Here is a 21,449-nt window from a genome sequence, read left to right as displayed (position 1 = left end):
TTTGGTCAATTAGAGTTCAGTATTTATTTAGCCTAAAATCAAATACGTCGCATTTATTTCAAAAGCTTCCAGAACATCTACACGCTGAAATTGACCCTTCATCTGATCTCTGTTATTTTGAATGGATTTATAAAAAAAAAAAAAGACAAGACAGTTAATATGGGTGCCGGGGGGTTTCAATATATATATATATATATATATATATATATATATATATATATATATATATATATATATATATATAAACCCCCCGGCACCCATATTAACTGTCTGTACGTGGAGAGGGAGACATTTCAACGTAATACCTCGTTTTGCACTTCAAACGCTGCATTTTCCCCCATTTCATTTAAAGGTCGTAAATCCGGGCCTGCCTATTAGAAGAGAGGGCTGTTTTCTCGCTTCCCTTCTCTTCTGGATTTATGAGTTTATTATGAGCAGGCCGTGAATTACGCACGGCGAGGGTCGTGTCCGCCTTCTCTCTGCTTCGGCGCAAAATGACTGTTGCTCTATTTATGAGCTGGTTACCAATTTTAACCCAATTCATAAAAACAGCCGAGTATAGTCTGTAACGAGCAGAGGAGAGGAGAGCGACATCAGTGCTCATTTCAATCTGAAATCAGAACTGAGAGGAGCGCAGAAATAAAAAATAAAACTCTGGTTTCAAAATAACAGGTGGACTAAAATATATAGATCAACCCCACCTATTTTATACATTACAAACAAATAGCCAGAAACTCTCGTGTAAAACTGAAAATATATATACACTAGTAAAGTATTCTGTGATGTTTAATTAAGTCTCACATCCGTTTGGCCGAGTTTTTTCGCTATTCTGAAAACGTTCTTGGATAAATAAATACGTCCTTAATAAATGAACCATTTGAGAGGGAAATAAGCAAAAATACATTTTGGCACCGTCAGATTGCCTACCAAGAGCCTGGGTCTGTCCGAGGTTTCTTCCTAAAAGGGAGTTTTTCCTCGCCACTGTCGCACTTACGCATTCATGCATGCTCTTGGGGGAATCACTGGAATTGTTGGGTCCTTGTAAATTATAGAGTGTGGTCTAGACCTACTCTATCTGTAAAGTGTACTGAGATAACTCTTGTTATGATTTGACACTATAAATAAAATTGAATTGAATTAAAAGGACTTCTCCACGTCATTCCAACATTTCATCGTTTGTCATGAAAAGTCACAACACTACTATAACCAAAAGAAACTTTTGATCGAATAAACATTTGTGTTAAAAATGTAAAGCATTATCTCACCTCACTGAGTTTACTCACTAAGCAATGAACACCTTGTTTTAAGGGAGGATATTTGCCGTAAAGTTGAAGCAACCTAATGTCAGCCATGCCGATTGATGTGAACAGAGGGGGAAATGTTAGTGGAAATGTGCTGCGCTCCGGGCGCGTGGGAGCGGAGCAGACTGCGGGTAAAGGTCCTTCCTGCAGGATCCGCAGGTCAACTTCTGCGCTTGCTCTGGGTTTGCACTGCTGGCCCGAGAGAGCGAGAAAAACACGGAACATGTTGCAGAGAGATTAATTAGAACCAGCTCTCCTTATTCTCCGAGATCAGGAGTAACCTGCCGCGTCACGAAGGCCTGAACACAACAGAGCGGCCTGCATGTGCAACACATTAACACCCCTGTGTGTATGTGTGTGTGTGTGTGTGTGAGTGAGAGAGAGAGAGAGAGAGTGTGTGTGTGTGTGTGTGTGTGTGTGTGTGTGTGTTGAACCGTTTCTTTAAAAATTACGTATTTTTGTGGGTCGATTTTAGGTTTACGCATGTGATAAATCTGTGTGACGGTGAGTTGTCATAATCTTAGTCATAATCTCATTAAACACTATTTAAAAAAAAATCCTAATTGAAATGATAAGGATTTTTGTTTGCGGTTTGTCTTCACCAAATAAATCACAGAAAAAAATACGTTTTGAGCGTAAAAGTTCGCAAATCGCCTTTTACACAGACTTGGCGCACAGTCTGTCTGCGCCATAAGTCCGACTCAGAGCCGCACGTAGACCTTCTGGGCAACTGAGCTGAGTGTGTGTGTGTGTGTGTGTGTGTGTGTGTGTGTGTGTGTGTGTGTGTGTGTGTCCGGCCTACCTGCCCGCCTTGGTGATGATCATCTCCGTGCCGATGTCATGGAAGCGCTTCCACAGGTCTGCGCACTGCAGCTCCACCTGGATCTCCTCCATGGATGCCGGGGGCGACGGTTCGCAGGGCACGGGGGCCAGTTCGGCAGGTGAGCCGAAGGAGCACGACGTCCTTTCGGCCAGACCCTCTCCGTCCGAGCTGGGACTCGCCTCCGAGTCTGAGGGGAAAATGAGGAAGATGATGAGAAGGCAGCTCTGAATATTGGAATTAATATACTTAGACTTTACGCAGGAAACTTGGCACGGTGAGAAAGTACAGCGGTACTCTCCGCTGACTCCAAATCACCTGCCGTCTGCAGCTTGGAGAGAAGCGGCTGAGTTTGGCTCGTTGGCTCAACTCGTCATGGAGTTTTGGGCTGATGTCAAAAGCAGAATAAATGTTGCGTAAAGCCTTTGAAATGCAATGTAGAAAATATAACATTTGAAATTGGGCCACACAATGAAGAATTCCGACGGGAAGCGTTCAGCAAATGAAGTTTCCCCTCAAGTGCTCCCTCTGGACCAAATTTAACAGACTGACCATTCAGAGTCATCAACACAGTCACAACGTTAGAGCAGATAAAAACGTTCCCTCCATCCTGAAACCAATCCAGACCTACAGGAACGCTTTCCATCTGTCTGAGCTTCTAACTCCCAGACACCAACCAGAATGACCTCAGCCTCCTTTACATTGGCCCAATTGACACAGGCAGGGTGGACAAAATAACAGGAACACCTGACAATTTGAAAAGTGAAGGTTTTCCTTATTTACACATAGCCTACATTTTCACTGTATTAATCTATTTCAAAAACCCTAAACGGAACTATTTCTTTAAAGTGAAACAGGAAATTAAAAATTACACTAGATTTTACATCCAAACACTTTAAAGTATCAAAATCCAAAATATGAATAAAAATGCATATAAAAATGCAGAATTCCTAAAGCAAGAATTATTCTACTTGACTCGGGCGTTTAAATGTCACTTAACAAATGTGTGATGCTATTTAAAAAATAAAATGGAAACCTTTTGGGGTTTTATATCAAAATGCATCAAAGATTTTCCAGTTGGGATGTCAAGTCTCGACACCTCAAAACTACCCTTTACCCAGACAAAACTCTCATAAGATCATCACATAATGTCTCTTATTTCACTTTTCACAGAAAAAGTTCATAGCTGAATATCCAACACCACCACCCCAAAAAAATAAAAATAAAAGAATCTAATAATGTATTATTTATTGGGAGCCCTGACACGAGGAGGTTGACTTGGCAGACTAAGGGCACACAAATGTGGTTATGCAAATACAGAGCGGCTGAGAGACTGGACAGCGTCCCAGGCAAAACCGCCACAGCGCAGGCCGAGCCAACGCCACTGGAAACAAGAGCACGGAGAGGAGTGATGGAGATAGGAAGAGCGGAGGGAGGAGGGGAGAGGGAGGAGAGATGGGGGTGGAGGGCTGTAATTACCACAGGAGACACACAGAGAGAGACTTTCCATCATCTTCTTGGGAATCCTTCCAGTGTCACTGCAGCCAGTGAGGACTGTCACACTTGATTACACACACACACACACACACACACACACACACACACACACACACACACACACACACACACACACACGCACACACAGGCAGATACACAATCAGTCAGTCAGCTGCCCCCTTGCAATAACACTTACTACACATGCTGCTAGTGTTACAGGAAGAAGACAGGATGGACGGCTCTAATCCTAACAAAAACGTGGTCTTCACATTGGGCCAATAAGATTAGATCTTAAGCTCTTGCCAACCGGCATTTAATCTGAGAGGAGACCAGGGAGATCTAATTGTTCTGGGGATTCATTTATTTACTGCACACAGACAGTCAGACAGTATATACTGTCTGTATGCAGTGTATATATTAAACAGAGTTGGACTAAAAGTGCTGTTAGATGTCTCTGTTTTCTCTCATTTGTCTTTTATATGCATTATATTACAGAATATTTGATGTTTTTATAAATTATGTTTTATATATTTTCTGTGAGCTATATTACTGTCAGTCTGAAAAACAGTATATGCTGCACTGACAAAGCAACAAGGTTCAGAGTAGCTCAACTTCAATGCACAAACTGACTCCCAACAAAATCTTAGTGCTGTAAACTGGATTTAGACAGCTGTATCACTTTGGCAATATCAGGCTTAGATCAGCTGTCAGCAGCTAAGCATCGTCCAGTAGATATATAATGGAAGATTTTTTTTTTTTTTATCTACAGAGGCATTTTTATTTCTCTTTGATGTTCAATAATTGTAAATAATGTATCATTTAAAAGGCCTAAAATGAGTTTACTCTACCCGAATAAGGTTATAAATAGAAAGGAATGTCATTAGTCTAGAGATTTGGCCTGTAATCTAAATGCAGTTGCTGCCACTGTGACAGGAACAAGATTTGACACTACATAAAAAAGTGTGAAATTTCTGGCATCAAAACTATTTGCAACAAACACAGCCTGAAAAGCCACATTGAGCAACCCCGTATCGACTACAGGCATCTAAAACTGGATGTTTAGAGGGAGCAGACGCATTCCAAAGGGCAAAAGCAGCCCGATTAAATAAGAACGTTTGGCAGGAGCGCCTCAAAGATGCGGAGGAGGGAATTTGCCGGCTAAGAAGGACGCCCGGACGCCCTGAAGGACCTGTCCTCCGCCACTCACCGGCCTGTGTTTTTGTATATGTTCATGTGTACATTCAAACATCAGACCTGAAGAAAACACAGGACGATACTTGTAGTCCAGTATCACTCAGCATCGCGTTTATGTGAAGGGGTTCTTTCAGTTTCTAAGTTGCAGCTTCAGTTTAGCTGTTGTTTTGTGTTTAAAAGTTGGATGAATAAAAACTGACATTTACTCATGAACAAAAATTTGCTCACTCAGCAGAACACTGGCCCTGACATATGCTGTGGTTAGCCCCCCACACACACACAAACACACACACACACACACACACACACACACACACACTCTGGGCCTGTATCTTGCGGTTAAGGGCTCCCAATCAGCTCATGCCAGGCCTCATTAAAACGACGCTAACATCCATAGTCGGCCACAAATTGGCCTGAATTTAATCAAGTCTGTGCTGTTTATCCAACTGTCCTCGGTGTCACAGTTCACATGCAGTCACACTCACATCAGCTTCAGACAGCTGAAGTTTTCTTAAAGAAGGACCTTAATGTATGTATACATTCAATTAATTATAAAGGGGGAGGAAGTGCTTTTAATAAAGTTATAAATAGGCTTTTAATCCGAGAGAAGATAAAAATGTTTATTTATGTGGTGGTACTCCCCTGAAAGAGGAGAGAGAGCTTGTATGAAATAACTATGTATTTTATTAAGTTGTAACTATTTTTAATGGAGGAGTATTTATTTTTACAGTAGATGCCTCATGTGAGTTTTTAAAGTGGGAGCTGCAGATAAATGTGGGATATGGACATCATCTTTATCATAAGTCTGACATGTTGTAACTGTTTTTATTGCAGAAATTTTACACCAAATTATGAATATCTAACTTTTTTTTTTATACATCAGATATATCAGGCTGAAATTTGGAAAACTTGCATTAAATGCATCTCATATCATCTGCAATGTTTCCATTTGATGTTGTGGTGCAGCAATTTAAAAAGGTACCCCGTCTTGGATTGGAGTATTTGAATATGTGTAAGCACCACATACATTCAATAGAGCGTTACACGCAGATACAGAATGTGCTGTATGTGATACTGTTATTCAATGTGGACATATTTTGTTTTCATACTTAGATATAGATTCTTAGGGGGAAATTCAAAAGTGTAATAGAGAGTGAAATTGTACTCTATATGGCTACTGCATTGATGGTCAGCATTTATAGTAAATTGGTGCTTTATGAAGGAAGCTGATTCTCTGATTGTTTCGATTCTGAAGTGGACAGTAGCAATCTGGCAAGCATGAAATCACTGAGTAACCCACTCCACACAAAGAGAGCACCTGTTTCCTCACTGATGGAGACACAGCAGTAAAAACGACATGTACAAATCTCTTTTATCAGCCGGCATGCTACAAGTTGAGAGTGAACTCTTTAGAGAAACACTGAAAGGAAGGAGAAGGAGAAGCGTTGAGATCATTTTAGTATTATGTTATGATGCAGTAATCTTGATAGATGTTAATTAACAGATGCCTAGTGGCTTCAGGTGTTCGGAGTGAGTTAGTTATGTGCGTAATCTGTGCGTAAAAACGCAAAGTGTCACCTTTTAAATCACATAGTTTGGCTCAGGCCTTTCATAAATAAGATTCAATATTAAGTTATACTGGATGTAGTTCAACTTGTTAATTAATGTATTAAAGGGTAAATATTATGGAGATGTGGTTAGGGTAGTTTTGTGAGGTCTAACAAGTCTACTTTTTTCTTCTGTGCAGCTCTTACATGCAGCCCGTTAAACGCGAGCCTGGTTCTGAGCCTGTGCGTTTCTCAGTCCTGCCCTTGTCTTTGAGGCTAATAAACGTGTTATACGACCAGAGGGCTTCCAGCCTCGCCTGGAGTTGAGTAAAAATAAAATCACTCCGTTAAGGATTCCTCTAAACCACATAATCTGACCACAGAGACTCGCTGTTCTCGGTCACCGCCGCCCGACGCGCCAAAGAGGAGGCTTTAGGACCCGAGCAGGACCCGCTGAACCTGCCAGGAACCCGCCTGCTAATGAGCGGGACCAGGGGGAGGAGGGACGGGCGAGGAACCGGGAACTGGGTAATTAATTGAGCCACAAATCCTAAAACTCTCCAAGACAAACCATGGGAGAAGATGAACAGAAAGACTTTTCTGAAGCAAAGAAGATTAGCACAATAACTGCATGGTTGTTTAATGATGTCAAATGTTTAATGTTTGTGGATTACCGTTGCCCTTTTTTTTTTTTTTTAAAGAAAAAGCACAAGATGTTTGCCATTAGCAACGCTGTAATCAACGTTTAGACTCACCTCCCTTATTTACGCTGCAGAGTGTTCAACACTTCAACGTCAACAATCTTTCCACGAGAGACACAATCTCCCTCCTCAAATCCTCCTCCTTTGTTGTTTACTTCGGTTTTCACATTTTCAATTTTTGGATTTCAATCACTGGCAGTGTCAGAGCACAGAGGAGCCGTGCGTAAAGGCGCTGCGCCCCGCTCTCAGACTGCAGCAGGCAGCGGGACGCAGTGTCGGCCTGAGACTGTCTGTGCAGCAGGCAGAGGTCAGGTAAGCTTCAGTTCTGCCTGTCTCTACATTCCTACAAAGATTTAATCAGCTGTGATGTAAATATGAGAGAATGTGATTTGTATATTTAAAGCTACATTAAATATTCAATAAAGAAGAAGAAGACGACCAAATTTAAACAATATTGAAACTAAATGACCTTTAATTTTCTAACTAAATTATCTTATTTTTTTGCTGTGGCTCAAGCAGCACGCGCAGCTCTGTGTCTGTCAGTTAAAAAACAAAGTTCACAAGCGTCGACGTCTCAGCATCGAGGTTTAAAGTCACTTCAGGTCCGATTCTGAAGGCGCAGTATCAATTCATCTTTAAACACTGCAATCTAAGTAGTTTAAAATGAAACAGCCAGAATTACATTACACCTGAAATTAATTTACTCACAAAATGGAGTAATAATGTAGTTTATAAGCAAAATAATAAATGAACGTTTAAGGTGATGTATATATAATATTTAAAACTTACTCCAACATATACATTAACTGCTTACATAAAAATTGTAGATGTTGCAAAAAATGCCTCATCCCTTGTTATAAACATATTAAATAGAAAATTGCTGAAAAACCAAATAATAACACTTTATCTTGATTTTCTAAAATTATTATTAATATTATTATTTTACTAGACTTAAATGGAAAAAACATCTTAATTGTTGTCTCTCTTGTAAATTTTACTTTATTATTTTGTATTTAGCCTATGTGATTTATTTATTTTTTACACATGCCGTGCATTTCCACTTATCCACTTATTTCTTCACACTTTACGCGGAAGTTGGGTGGTTGATTTCTAGCAAAACATCTTTAAGCTGACTACACATTTTACACGGATGATCGAGTCGTTAATGTTACCCTCACAGTCCCCTGAACGCTCTCATACCTGGGGGCATGTTGGATGTTCTGTGTGGCGCAAGAAGGGCGCTTTTATTGCAAGGTGAACTGCAATTCTGCACGGGGATGTTATTTCTTAGCAGAGGACATTATAATTCAAAATGTCTGAAATGTGTTTGTCTGAGAATGAAACGGATTAGATAAGTTCGGTTTATTTACTTCATGCCACTGCGCCTTCGTGCAACAAGCCGAGGCCTCCCTGAAGGCCTGCAGCCAGACTGAAGACAAACGGCGTCCAAACATCAACACAACTTTGAAAATGTTTTGACTCATACTTTTCATGTCACTTATATGCAGGGGTCACCAATCTTTTTGTAACTAAGAGCTACTTCATGGGTACTGAGTCATACGAAGGGCTACCAGTTTGATACACTCTTCTGAAATTACAAATTTGCTCAGTTTGCCTTTAGTTATATATGATTATTAATGATTAATGATAGCTATGTGAAGACACTGATCACGTTAATGATTTCTCATTATCAATAATTATCAACAATGACTTAACAAGGTGGGAAACAGATAATGTCAATATTCAGTTTTCATTTTTAGAACAGGCCTGAGGGCTACTCATGTGGTCCTTGGGGGCTACCTGGTGCCCGCGGGCACTGTGTTGGTGACCCCTGTATAGAGGAACCCACCAGTCCGGAGTCAAAACTTGGACAAGCCAACCCAGCCATGACAAAAAGACTCATCTAATCACTTAGAGCCTGATGTTGAGTCCTAAAATCTATTTGTAAGTTGTTTTGATAGTTTCATTTGTTACTGATGCAAATGAAGGCATTTTTTGATGCATTTTCTGTGTCATATTCCTGACAGTAGACCAGCATGACTGACTTGCTCTACAGGCCTGCACGCATCAGGTTTATAAGCTTTCTTCTTTGTGTAGCCGCGCTGCAGCAGAGCGGAACCACTGAGCAGAAAGCCTCGCTTGGTTTAAAGAAGAAGACAAAAAGACTCCACATTCACAGAGAGCGTGGAGCTTCTAGCTACATGCCCTGTCGTGGGTTGGGTCATTGAAAGTGGAGCCATGTTTTGACTAGGGACTCATCGGTTTGCATTGCGCTGAAGTGATATAACGGAGATCCGGACAGTATGAGCGGTGTGGTGCATGTCTGCGCACTGACCCGGGTCCATATCCAGACAGTGCGCCGGGTCCTCTCCGTCCGTGGCGAGGCTCTCCATGGACAACTCCAGCTCCTTCTCCTCCCAGCCCCGGAGCTTCCTCTTCTTGTTGGAGCCGATCAGGGCTTCCACGGAAAAAGCGTGGGCTCTAGAGCTCAGAGCGGCGGCAGATCGCCTCCTCTCACTCATTTCTCTCAAATCCACCCAAAGGTGGGGAGGAGGGGGGAAGACGCGGCGAAAAACCCACTCTGTCCTTCCAACGCAGTGAAGCAAAACAGTAAAAAAAAAAATAAAAAATGCACACGTCAGTGTTTAAATCGGGGCGCAAACTCACCAAGTGTCCAAAGTAATCCCAACTGTGACTAGAAACACCGCGTCAAACTTTTGAAGGCAGACTGTGCCATCCTGGCTGCGCGTGAGAGATGAAGTCCGGGAGGATTGATAGTTTTGATGCGGTCTGCCGCTTTGCGAGTCTATACGTCCTTCCACTCCGCGTCTTTCCTTTTCTCTTTCTGTCCCCCTAACTTCTCGCTGATTGATACTCACTTCTGGAGGAGTTTTTTTTTTTCCAGGCGCAAGGGGCGGCCCTCCGGCTCCCTGTCAAACCCGCGCGTCCAATGAGAAGTGAGGAAAGACAGCGAGACAAAGTGTTTTGTCCAATGGCAGCAGAGGGAGACGCGCGTCCTGGAAGAGGAACCGTCATCCGGACTGCAGCAGTCTAATGAACTGACTCCATAATGCAGCCTATAGAAGAAAAAAAACAACATTAGCTTATTATACATTCTCTCATTGTATCCATGTCTGCTTTACACGCAGATTGCACTGCAAACAGAATAATAAAACAATAAAATACATCAGTTTGTGTTAAATGATGCATTTATTGGCCTCACCAACCAGTGTGACACTCACATCCTGCAGCTTCACTTCTCTGAAGGCTGATTCTCCAGGTCTGTCGGCCGAGGCCGGTGCGCGGCCCTCGCCTCCTGGTGAACATCCAATAGTCATTTTAATATCTGTCTTTTCACATAATGTCTGAGCCGCTGATTCCATCATTAACAGGGATTGGAAGGAAAAGTCCCATTACAGCTTCATTGTGTCGGCCGACAGCTGCGGAGGCAGAGCAGAGCTGCGGCAGGACAGGTGGGCTGATCTCAGGACACAGAGGAACGACAAGATTAGCAAGTGAAATGGTTTGGCTCTGCTCGGCTTATTTCAGGTCGGTTACAGGGAAGAAAAGATATATTATGGACAATAAACTGGTGTGTTAACACAGTTTAGAGGGAGATAACTCAGGAGCTGATATACAAGTTTAAGATTTTAAACATAGGCTGCCATCAGAGGTCTGCCATCTGTTTATTATGTTAGTCTATAAATTAATTCACTGTACTAATTTAGACCGATACAAATGATTAAAGCTAAAATTCTGCTTCCCTGTTTTCTGATGAAAGCAATCGTCAAAAAAACGACGCAGAATTACCTTAAAATAACAAATCAATTTAGACCCAATACAGACAATTATTGGATTAATAAATAACCAATTTCTATTAAAAAAAAATATATATATATATATATCAGAAGACGCATTATTGCGTTTAATAATGTGTTGGGAAAGTATTAGTAAAACATGAATGTTTAGATTTTGGTTGTAATGCAAAGAAGAACTATTTCTAATAGCACTGAAAGTAAATATAAAGACTAGCATAATATAGAAGACTACTACCACATATTAAAATAAAAGTCTACTAATGATAATAATCATTAAACAAATATTAAGTCAAGTGAATTGTTTTTATATAGCCCAATATAACAAATGACAAATTTTCCCCAATGGGCTTTTAGGCTAATAACAAGAATATGAATAAGAATCAGAATAAGAATAGGCTACTATAAATAATAATAATATACAGGCAGTTGATATTGTTGCAGCTTTTGGTCAGATCCTTAAAACATAACCGGTTCCAAAGATCAAGCATCGCTTTTTGAAAACCGGCGCTTTGCTGAGACTTTGTCCGGAACTGCATGATCCGTCTGCAGGCCTGATGCTCAGGAAGAGGTTCACAGACCGAAGGCAAGCGGCTGATCCGTTTCTACCGGGGCGAAGAAATCTTTAACACATTTCCCGTGAGCGACGAAACGAAAAGATCAGGGGAGAAAGGGCCCAGGATGATCGCTGCTGGATTTTGATCCGTCAGAGGAAAGACTGCAGGCCGGAATTCAACCTGCGGCTCCTGAAGATCAAGCTCTCCAAAGGTCACCGCCGTGCACGTGGATTGTTTTATACAGTCGAGTCAATGGTTATAACTCAGCAAGTTAACAAATCAAGAAACCGCAAACAAAACTCTAATTTATGTAAAACTCCGAAACAAATACATCGCGGAAACACTGTTTATATATTGAATATTTTACTGAGAGGTTAGTCTATAAAAACAAATTAAACCACATACAAACACATTATAATACATAAATTAAAGTCTAACTAGAGTTACTGCGGAAATATTAAAGGCTAGTAGAAGCTCCTACAGGTTGACATTATTGGCATTATTCTGCACAGATCGACGCAGTGGATATTATATATTATATAAGTGCATTTCTGACGCTTTAATGGCAATGCAAGTAGCCTATTGAGCTTGAAAGTAAAATTATTTTTAGATAATCAGGGAGAAATATGGAGTTTGAAATTATATGAATACAATTTTGATTGTAATTTACACAATTGTAACTGCATTACATTACGTGGATAATTGTTTTTTTTATGAGATGTTGGGTGATGTGCGACTAAATGCTTGTGCGTAAAGTAGGACAAGTAGCCTAAATATTCCACGTGCTTTCGCGCGCGCGCGCGCGCGCGTGCGTGCGTGTGTGTGTGTGTGTGTGTGTGTGTGTGTGTGTGTGTGTGTGTGTGTGTGTGTGTGTGTGTGTGTGTGTGTGTGTGTGTGTGTGTGTGCATAAGATGGGGTTTAAATCCCTGTGGGAGGAAACTCGTAAAACACAAGCAGTTAAAACTAAAACCAACTGTTTGCTGTTTGGATCCCAGTTATAGCCCCGATGGCATCTCATTCACCCAAAACGAATTCTTTAAAATCAGATAAATATCTCCAGAGGTTTATATGGAACATTTTTATAAGGGCCAATGCAACCATAATATTTTCTCTCAAACACGCTATTCTTGCCAGTTTGTGTTTGGTTTACATTTTTAACCAAACGGAGGGCTTCTTGTACTCTTTACGGAAAAACATAAACTCCTTTTTGTTTTCTGACTTCACCCAGACAGACACGTGGAAGGTGGGCGGAAACGTTCCGTTAATATTCAATTAGTAAAAGAAAGCGTTTGACCCCGGCTGACCCCGGGGACAAAGCGCGCAGTAAAGCATCCAAAGTGACAGCAGCTCTCGGGCCGTTTCAGCACCTTCTACCCCGGGCCAAGGACTGCGATTCCCCGTGCAGGACTCTAAATATATCGCGGAGAGCCACTGCAGGAGGCACTGAAAAGTTGGAGATGTGAGGATTAAGACTGAGTGGTCAGTGTTGGGCCTGAAGATCCTGACATTCGCCTGACGCTCAGTTTTAGGCGTAAAATACAACATCAGCAGCAGTTGCTTTAAGACGATGGTTAAATTGTGCATTTACGAGAAGTTGGGTTTTTGTGATGACCATAAGCAAGAGACCAGAGTTCACCCTTTAAAGCCTCACACGAGACACTTTCCTTAAAGGAGTGACTTGGACAAAAACAAACATCAAAGCAGGAAATAAATAGTCGGATTATAGTGATCGTTTTCTTAAAAAAAGACATTCTGCGCTTTTCTTTTCTTTTGTGAGGTTAAATATTTTAGCCTAAATCTTAAACGGATGTGATGAAGACGTAACTATAGAATGAAAAATATCATGCAGCTGCAGCCGATATGGGTACACATTATATTCAAATTCTTTGACAGAAAACTTACTGAATAAAGAAATAAAATAGCATTACATGATATATATATATATATATATAGATATAGATATATATAGATATATATATATATATATATATATATATATATATATATATATATATATATATATATCACGAAAAAACGCGCACATCAAGGATCCATATATATATATATATATATATATATATATATATATATATATATATATATATATATATATATATATATATATATATGGATCCTTGATGTGCGCGTTTTTTCGTGATTCGTGATTTAGACACTAAACATCCACGCCACTTAGCTCTAGAGCCTAAAAGTTAATATAGGCTAATAAATGAATATATACATATGAATACAATGTGATAAATAAAATGCAATGACAAGGAGACAGATTCATCACAGCTGAAGTCCTTTAGGAATATTACAGATTATCATAGATACCTTATAGCCACACATAGTGAGATAACACCCCGACTCATACATCATTAAGTGAGATAAAATTCCACCCTACACACATTGTTATGATACAGTATATGCTACTGTATATGTAGGCCTATAGACTATACTTTTCATTTAGTCAATTATTTAAAAAATGCGGGATTCCATCCTAAATTAAGTTCCTTGCGTCTAACTGCACGATAAAACCCTATCACGCTATTTCTATTAATTAGTAATACTAATGTGCCTTGAGACAAAGCAACACGTTGTTGGGTAAACAGACTATGTCTGGAGGTTAAGTGGCTTTAGGTTTACTAGTTTCCTACACGGCTCACAGCATGCACACCAAGTTCAACATGAGTCAAAAGTCTCCTTCTTATATTTATTTATTCTCCACTGTAGCTCTTTCCATTTGCCGCCATTTCTTTAATAAGTTACATGTATTACGACTCCATTAAAGTTTTAACTTTTGCGCATAAAACGGTTCAGTTACGGTGTCGCTTTCATATTAAAACTACTTATTACACCGCAGTGATATCACTGCAGTCTCACTTTAAACAGACACATGTATTTGTCATAATGTTGCGGGCCTAACAGGTCGCTTTGATTTACAGCCTGGTGCTGTGTGTATATGTAGTCTATATATTTTTATTTATACTCTGTCAGCTGCGCATGCCAACACGAAAAAAAGGACCAAAGGGAAATAAACCGAGCGAGGATACCGCTCTGTTCCCAGGTAAACACCGGGATGGAAAAACCAGCGCGGTCCAGCTCCAGTGTGTGTGTGTGTGTGTGTGTGTGTGTGTGTGTGTGTGTGTGTGTGTGTGTGAAAGGACTACAAAAGTGCATTTTCAATTAGAGAAAGTGTGATGGCTGAGAGCAGAACGTTAAAACCGTAGGCCTACACGTAGAAACAGCAGGAGGAGGAGGAGCTGTGGGAGAGTATGAGAGTGTACAATGGAGGGAAAAATGGAGGGAAGAATGAAGGGATGAGAGGGAGAAATGATTTTCTAAAAAGCTAAGAAATTGTGTTGATTCAATACGGTTGTGAACACACAGAATATCCATGTGTCACAAGACGTCAACAAAATAAATGTTGATGAAATATCAATGAAATAACTGCTGTGCTGCAAATATACAAACAAATGTGTTGTGTACTCAAAAAGACAAAAGCAAACACTAACAAGAAGATTCCCAGTCCCATACCGAACACATGCGCGCGCACACAAGAAACAATAATGCTCAATTTTGCATTAAGAGATGCAATGGCAACACACACACACACACACACACACACACACACACACACACACACACACACACACACACACACAGCAACGGTAAACAACGTTGTACACTGTTTAAAATCACCCGTAAATACAGGATCTCACTATCACTGTCACATACTGTATATGAGGCGCCAGTGATCTCCAGTACAGAAACAAATAGGAGTAACTTACCTATATTTGTGTTGAAGATCAGTTTTCCAATGCCATGACATGGCAGTGGAGTGTAAGTACATTTACTCAAGTACTGTTGACTAAATGTACTGTTAAGTACAATATTGAGGTACTTGTACTTTACTTGAGTATTTTCATTTTATGGTACTTCATACTTCTACTTCACTACATTTATTTTACAGTTTATATTACTTTGCAGATTTAGATTATTTATATGAATTATATATGGTCTTCTAATTAATGATGACATATTATTAAGCTACCCAGCATTAAATGAAGGAATTAAAATGAGCTCCACCAGCTGCAACATTAAAGTTATGAAAACACAAATGCATCAATAATTATAATCCAGTGACATACATTATTCTCAAATGGTCCATTCTGCATAAAGAGTACTTTTACTTTAAGTATATTTTGATGCTCATGCTTTTGTACTAAGATCTTGAATGCAGGACTTTTACTTGTAACATGAGTATTTCTACACTGTAGTATTGCTACTTTTATAAGGAAAATATCTGAGTACTTCTTCCACCACTGGACTTGAGTGTGGTCTGGAGTTATTAGAACCATTAATAGTTTTCAATGATCCCCACTGTCAGATGTTGCACCACAGAACCTCTTAACCCATCTCTCTCATAGTTTCATTGCTCATATACTGTCTGCACTGCAGGACTGAGACCAAATGTTTTCTGTTATAGGGTTGTATGGTTGCATGTTGAAAAAATGATCCGATTAAAAACACTTTGATATGGGATATTTCTGTAATTAAAGATGTAAAAGGTATGGACATTTCAAAAAAAGTAGGACCCGAAAAGCATTTTTGCTTCCTCCTACTCCCTTTGGGACAAGACTATTTATTTAAAAATATTTATTTATTTAGCTTATTCTTGATTTTTCTTTTTTCATAGTGAAATGCTTTTGTCTTGTATTTTATGTTTTTTGTTTATTCTTTTGTATGTTGCTCAAAATAAACTATTCATTATCAAATGTTATACACTGTATATCTGTAGTAGTCAGGGTGCATTCTGTTGAGTTTGTACTTTTATTTGTATTTTCACAATTGTCTCCATTCTTCCATTTATTTGGGATTTGTAAAGCACTTGTGAGAAACAAGTTGGTGTCAAACCACCAATGAGTCTGGTTTGAATCTGGATATTTGCACAAATCGGTTTTCATTTTTTCTGTTGTCTTTTCGTCTTTGTCGGTCCTGATTTCAAAAATCCAATCTGATTCCTGTCTAGATTTACAAACTTCTGATTGAGCTGCCAGTGTGAACAGAACTCTGGACATGTGCTACAACATCAGATCTCAACACCTGTGACCTAAATCCAACTTACATTTGATCACTCTCAAACCAATTAAGTATAATTTAATAAGTAAATGTGTCATTATTTTGGTGACATTACAGTTTGACTGAGAACTGTTGAAACGCATCAGAAACGCTGATGACAAGAAATCTACTCTATGACAAAATATGCTGAAGAATATCAAGATTATTGTGTGTTATTTGGGGAAACACAACCAAAATTCAAAAGATGAGTAGATAAATAAACCGCAATGTCTTCAGAACGAGTGTTTAGTACACACAAGCACAAAAGTGATGTATTTTCTTCTTGTCTGGCTGCTTCAGACCAACGTTACCACCGCATCAAGAGACACAGCCTCCTCATTGATTTACTAAATAACAAATACGTCTTCGGTCAATCAGTTTAGACCGTTTCTCTGCAGTCGAGTCTTTTTACACTGAGTCACATCACAAGTTACATCCTTGAATATCTCAGATATGTAAACAGTAATTGGAATAAATTCTATATCAGCAGAAGTCAACTGAGCACGGCCTGCAGTATACTGTTAATGTGGCTGCCAGCTGCCTCTCAGCAGAATCCCACTCGCTGTCGGACCTCTCTGAGGACCGGTGCTGCCAGTTCCCGAGCCCTGCGGGTCCCCCGGGCCAGCACTCCCTCCAGGTGAGCACGGTCCGACTTCAGCCTCTCGATCTCCTCCCTGATGGGCGTCAACCTCTGGATCACAGCCTCCGTGACGAGCTTCTTATAGGCACCGGTGTCCAGCCCTCGGGCCTGGGCCACCGCCTCCTCCTCACTGATCCTCGCCATGGCGGCGTGGATCGTAACCAGGTTGGACACGCCCGGCCGAGTCTCCGGGTCAAAGCTGACCTCAGAGGTGAAGTCGGTGACAGCACGTCGAAGCTTGAGAGCGATGTCATCGGGGGAGTCTGTGATGGTAATCGTCGCCATCGTTTGGGGGTCAGATTTGGACATTTTGGCGGAAGGGTCACGGAGGGATTTGACCTTTCGCGTGGAGCCTAAAGGGAGGAAATCAGATTGAGAAATGAATAGGTAGGATGAGAAAAATAAAAAAAACAATATATTCACTTCATAATAAGACATCCAGCAGTTTTTCCAGCAGCATTTGACACACTGCAAAATAAGCACCGACATCAAAAGGTTCTGTTATATTTATAAAACTGAGTGAGGGACAAAGGTGTATTTTTGATTTCAGAAGCACAAAGGCAGTCCAAGACACACTGAGGTAAAAGGGCTCATATTATACTTTTTGGATTTTTCCCTTTCCTTTATCGTGTTATATATCTTTTTTTGTACATGTAATATGTTTAAAAAGTGAAAAAGCCATATACCATCTCCAACAGAAAACACTGTTCACAAACTGCTCCAAACAGCTCTATTGTAGTCCAGCCTTTACTTCAGAGACGAACGTGCATCACTTTGTAACACACGTTATAATGCTCGCCTAGCTGCTAGCATGGCACGCCCTCTAGGCAAAAAAAACAACCACAAAGCATTCACCGCTGAACGCTGTATGATAATAACTGAAGGAAACCTAAATGAGCTGGGAGCTTCTCCTTCTTGTCAACTGAACATCAAGAGAACGCTTAAAAGAGACTTTAGAGAGTAGATCAACCTGAAAATGTTAAAAGAAATGAGAATAATTCAAAAATGAATCACATTTGTTGTCAATATGTCCATTATTGTTCCGTATATGAACTTATTATTAAATGTAGAATCCATTCAGTAGTAGTTTATTGCCTCTATAAAGACATTTCCATGGAAAACATGGTTACGTTTTTGAGTGTTTCTACTGATGGATTTCGGCTGGTAAATTTATATTCTTTTATTAAGTTTTTTAAATTCAGATGTGAATGACCGGCTGGTTTAACAGGTTAAGACAGAGACAATGTACAGTACATACTGTAGGGTGCATTCAGGGTTTGAATCTAGTTTATGTCAGCGCGAATGAAATGATGAAATGAGCGTGTGTGTGTGTGTGTGTCTGTGAAGCAGACGTATCTAGGTGTGAAGTGATGAGCAGGCTGGGAGCCGGGATTTCCTTTCCTTTCTTATTTATAAACCCCCATCCTTCCGTCATCTTGCAAGCTCCAACTCTTTTTCTATCCCATACTAGAAGTCCACATCCTTCCACCGTGCCACATCCTGTTTATCACCCGTGAGACGTCATTATCTCAGGCAAATTAAAACATCTCTGGTTTAGTTTCAAAGGGAAGGTGGTGACTGGCAACTCCGCCTGGCCAGAGACAAGAAATGAAGATGGGATCTGCCAGTCTGAACCAATTCTCTCTCTCACACACTCACTCACTCACACACACACACACACACACACACACACACACACACACACACACACACAAGTCATCTCGAGGACATCCCCTCAAATCTATTAGCACTCTATTATTCTGATACAAGGGGAAGAAAAATATTTCTTTAATCAAAGCTGCATTGCACACATGACTGACTCCATCTTGTGCTTTTATGATACTGATAATCAAGGAGGATGAAACAGGGATGTTAGCCATGTGTGTAAAACTGGAGACCACAGGGTAATCATTTCAAAACAAAACTAATAATGTCATATTGTACCTTAAATCATTGCTGAATGGTCTAATATTCCCCTGAATTTCCTTTAAGTGTAAGTTGCGTCTATTTAACCGGGAAAAATACCTCTTTTGCAAGGGAGACCTAGCCAAAATGGCAGCATACAAAGTGCAGTCAAAACATTAAAAATTAATCTAAGACAAAAGTCAAGGCCTGAAAGAATGAATTACAAATGGAACCATTTACCGTAGAAATTACAATCATCTTGAATTTGGCAATATGAGTTCCCTCCTTTTTATTTCCTTCTACAGACTATTCCCAGTGACTGAAGCAGAAAACATGAAGGCTTCTTATTTATCTCTATCCATGAATTAGCAGCAGACAGCAAATCTTATCATGTGAGGTAATGACTGTTAAATGAACTCTGTTTGCAAAGGGGCACGTCTGTGTCTCAAGTGTTAAGCCAACCATGATCTGCCACGTCCCCAGCCGAGGACCTTTGTTGCATGCCATTCCCCATTTCTCTCCTGTGTTTCCTGTCATCTCTCTACTACTATCGCTGTCTTATAAAGGCACGAAATGCCTCCCAAAAAAGAAATACGTTTGCAAAGATAAAACAGAAGTCTAACAGAATTGCTTTAAAAATACACCTCTGAATAAAAACACAAAACTTCTGACATTTGTTGCTTTGCTCTTCGATGTATTTTTTGTTTTGCTCTTCACTGTATTTTTCTTGTTCCAGTTGACTATTGGACAACGGTTGATGACGTTACATCATCATCCAGATGTTTCTGGCAACTAAAAGAGGGTTTGACAGTAGAAATGACTGGTGTCAGTCCCTTCAAATCAAAACGGGGGGACACGGGGACTTCTCTAAAGCTGTTGTTCTGTTCAACAATGATTCAGGAAAAATAATTTACGGAGGGAAAGGCAAAGAGACCAATTTATACACAAACAGGAGCAAAAAATAAAACAGAATGCGACATTGGAAACAAGATATGTTGTGATCTGCTCTGCAAAAAACTCTCATTAAGATATTTTTGTGTGTAATTGAATTCTTAAAATGTTATTTTTTTAAAACAAGTGCAGTAGGTATATGTAGCCTCCTTTCCAATGCAAATTAAAGTGTTTCAAGTATTTCCTTTGTTTGGTTTTAATTCCAGATGTAGATACTCCCTGATATCTTTTAAAACGGGTTGTAATATTAGATTGCACTGGCCGGTTTTTCCCCCACTTATTTTAAGGATGCAGTTACGGACAAAAATGCTTAAATGCTTTTTTCCTCATGAAACCTGAAAATTAGTCGGGGTGATATCTCATTCAAACAGCTGCTAATGCTTATAAAACGTATTCAGTGCGTTGTGTGTAACCATGATGATTTACCATAATGCTGTTAAAAAGGGTTTTCACTCTTGCATAAAAAGGAAAACAGCAGAACACATTTTGCACATTAAAACAGAAAAACTACTGAATTCCGGCACCAATTATTGGCTACCAGAGATCTATTGAAGTATCAGCAGCTGCCTGTAAATGTGTGTGTATGAGTGTGTCCTCACTGAGCAGGGCGGCGGGTTCAGGGAACAGGTCTCCGTAGCGGTTGTTGAAGATGCGAGCGAGATCCTGAGCCAGCTCCAAATGCTGGACCTGATCCTCTCCGACGGGGACGTGAGTGGACCTGAGAGATGAACCAAGAACACAACGTGAGCTTCCTCAACAACTGACAGCACAGGAGTTAAAATACACAGAAAGATGGGAGTGCAAATTAGAGCCACTTGGAGTCTCTGCTGGAGCTTTCTTCAGAGTCAGTTTTGCAACTTTGCAACTGTCACCCGGGAGGAAGCAATCAATTTCTTCTTTAATAAAATCCAGAGAGCATTAGAGATGAGTTTTCACTGCTCCTTTTTACACAGGAAATTAGGTTTTGGCTGTTTGATGGTTCAAATACCAAACCGCTGAAGAAATAACGTCTACATTCTTAAAAAAAAAAATGTAGCTTAAGTTTAGATTTTCACTGCAGACACACCGAGCTACAACAATCCAACTACAAACTGATCACTTACTCAGCTCGTATAAAAATCTACGGCTGCACCAGCAGCACACTATGTTGCATCAGACAATTTCTCTTCACTCAAATCTGATAAGGCTTAAATGGAAAATGTTAGAACAATCAGCTTGGTTGACTGCATTTAAAATACATTAAGGAGACTTAAAGGGCTGCCTTAATACAAAAACATATGGAGAATTTATTTTTTGTGTGTGCAGGTTTTGAGATTTCTGTCTCTTTGATTTCTGCCTCCACCACCAGACAGAAGAGTTTTTATTTTGTGGCTCACACAGTTTTTTACTGGATCTATTTA

The 21,449-nt window shown here is 40.0% G+C and overlaps 2 protein-coding genes across 3 annotated transcripts in view; both read right to left on the bottom strand.

Moving 5' to 3' along the window:
* The window catches only part of tbx15 (T-box transcription factor 15), a 41,566-nt gene extending 31,626 nt beyond the window's left edge, over positions 1-9,940 (bottom strand). Inside the window, exons 1-2 of one of the 2 annotated variants that reach the window (XM_031311665.2) lie at positions 9,396-9,940; positions 2,104-2,311 (exon numbers count right to left, since the gene is read on the bottom strand). In XM_031311665.2, coding sequence (XP_031167525.1) covers positions 2,104-2,311; positions 9,396-9,582 — 395 coding nt within the window. In that variant the 5' untranslated portion in view covers positions 9,583-9,940. The remainder of the gene's footprint in view (positions 1-2,103; positions 2,312-9,395) is intronic. The other variant, XM_031311747.2, reaches the window with a different exon arrangement.
* Positions 9,941-15,971: 6,031 nt separating this feature from the next.
* wars2 (tryptophanyl tRNA synthetase 2, mitochondrial) overlaps positions 15,972-21,449 on the bottom strand; it is a 30,152-nt gene continuing 24,674 nt past the window's right edge. Inside the window, exons 5-6 of the mRNA XM_031311939.2 lie at positions 20,649-20,767; positions 15,972-17,546 (exon numbers count right to left, since the gene is read on the bottom strand). Coding sequence (XP_031167799.1) covers positions 17,098-17,546; positions 20,649-20,767 — 568 coding nt within the window. The 3' untranslated portion in view covers positions 15,972-17,097. The remainder of the gene's footprint in view (positions 17,547-20,648; positions 20,768-21,449) is intronic.

Source organism: Sander lucioperca, chromosome 8 (genome assembly GCF_008315115.2).
Source record: "Sander lucioperca isolate FBNREF2018 chromosome 8, SLUC_FBN_1.2, whole genome shotgun sequence".
NCBI lineage: Eukaryota > Metazoa > Chordata > Actinopteri > Perciformes > Percidae > Sander > Sander lucioperca.
Note: the sequence above shows the minus strand (reverse complement) of the source record. Positions and strands in the feature narration are given on the sequence as shown.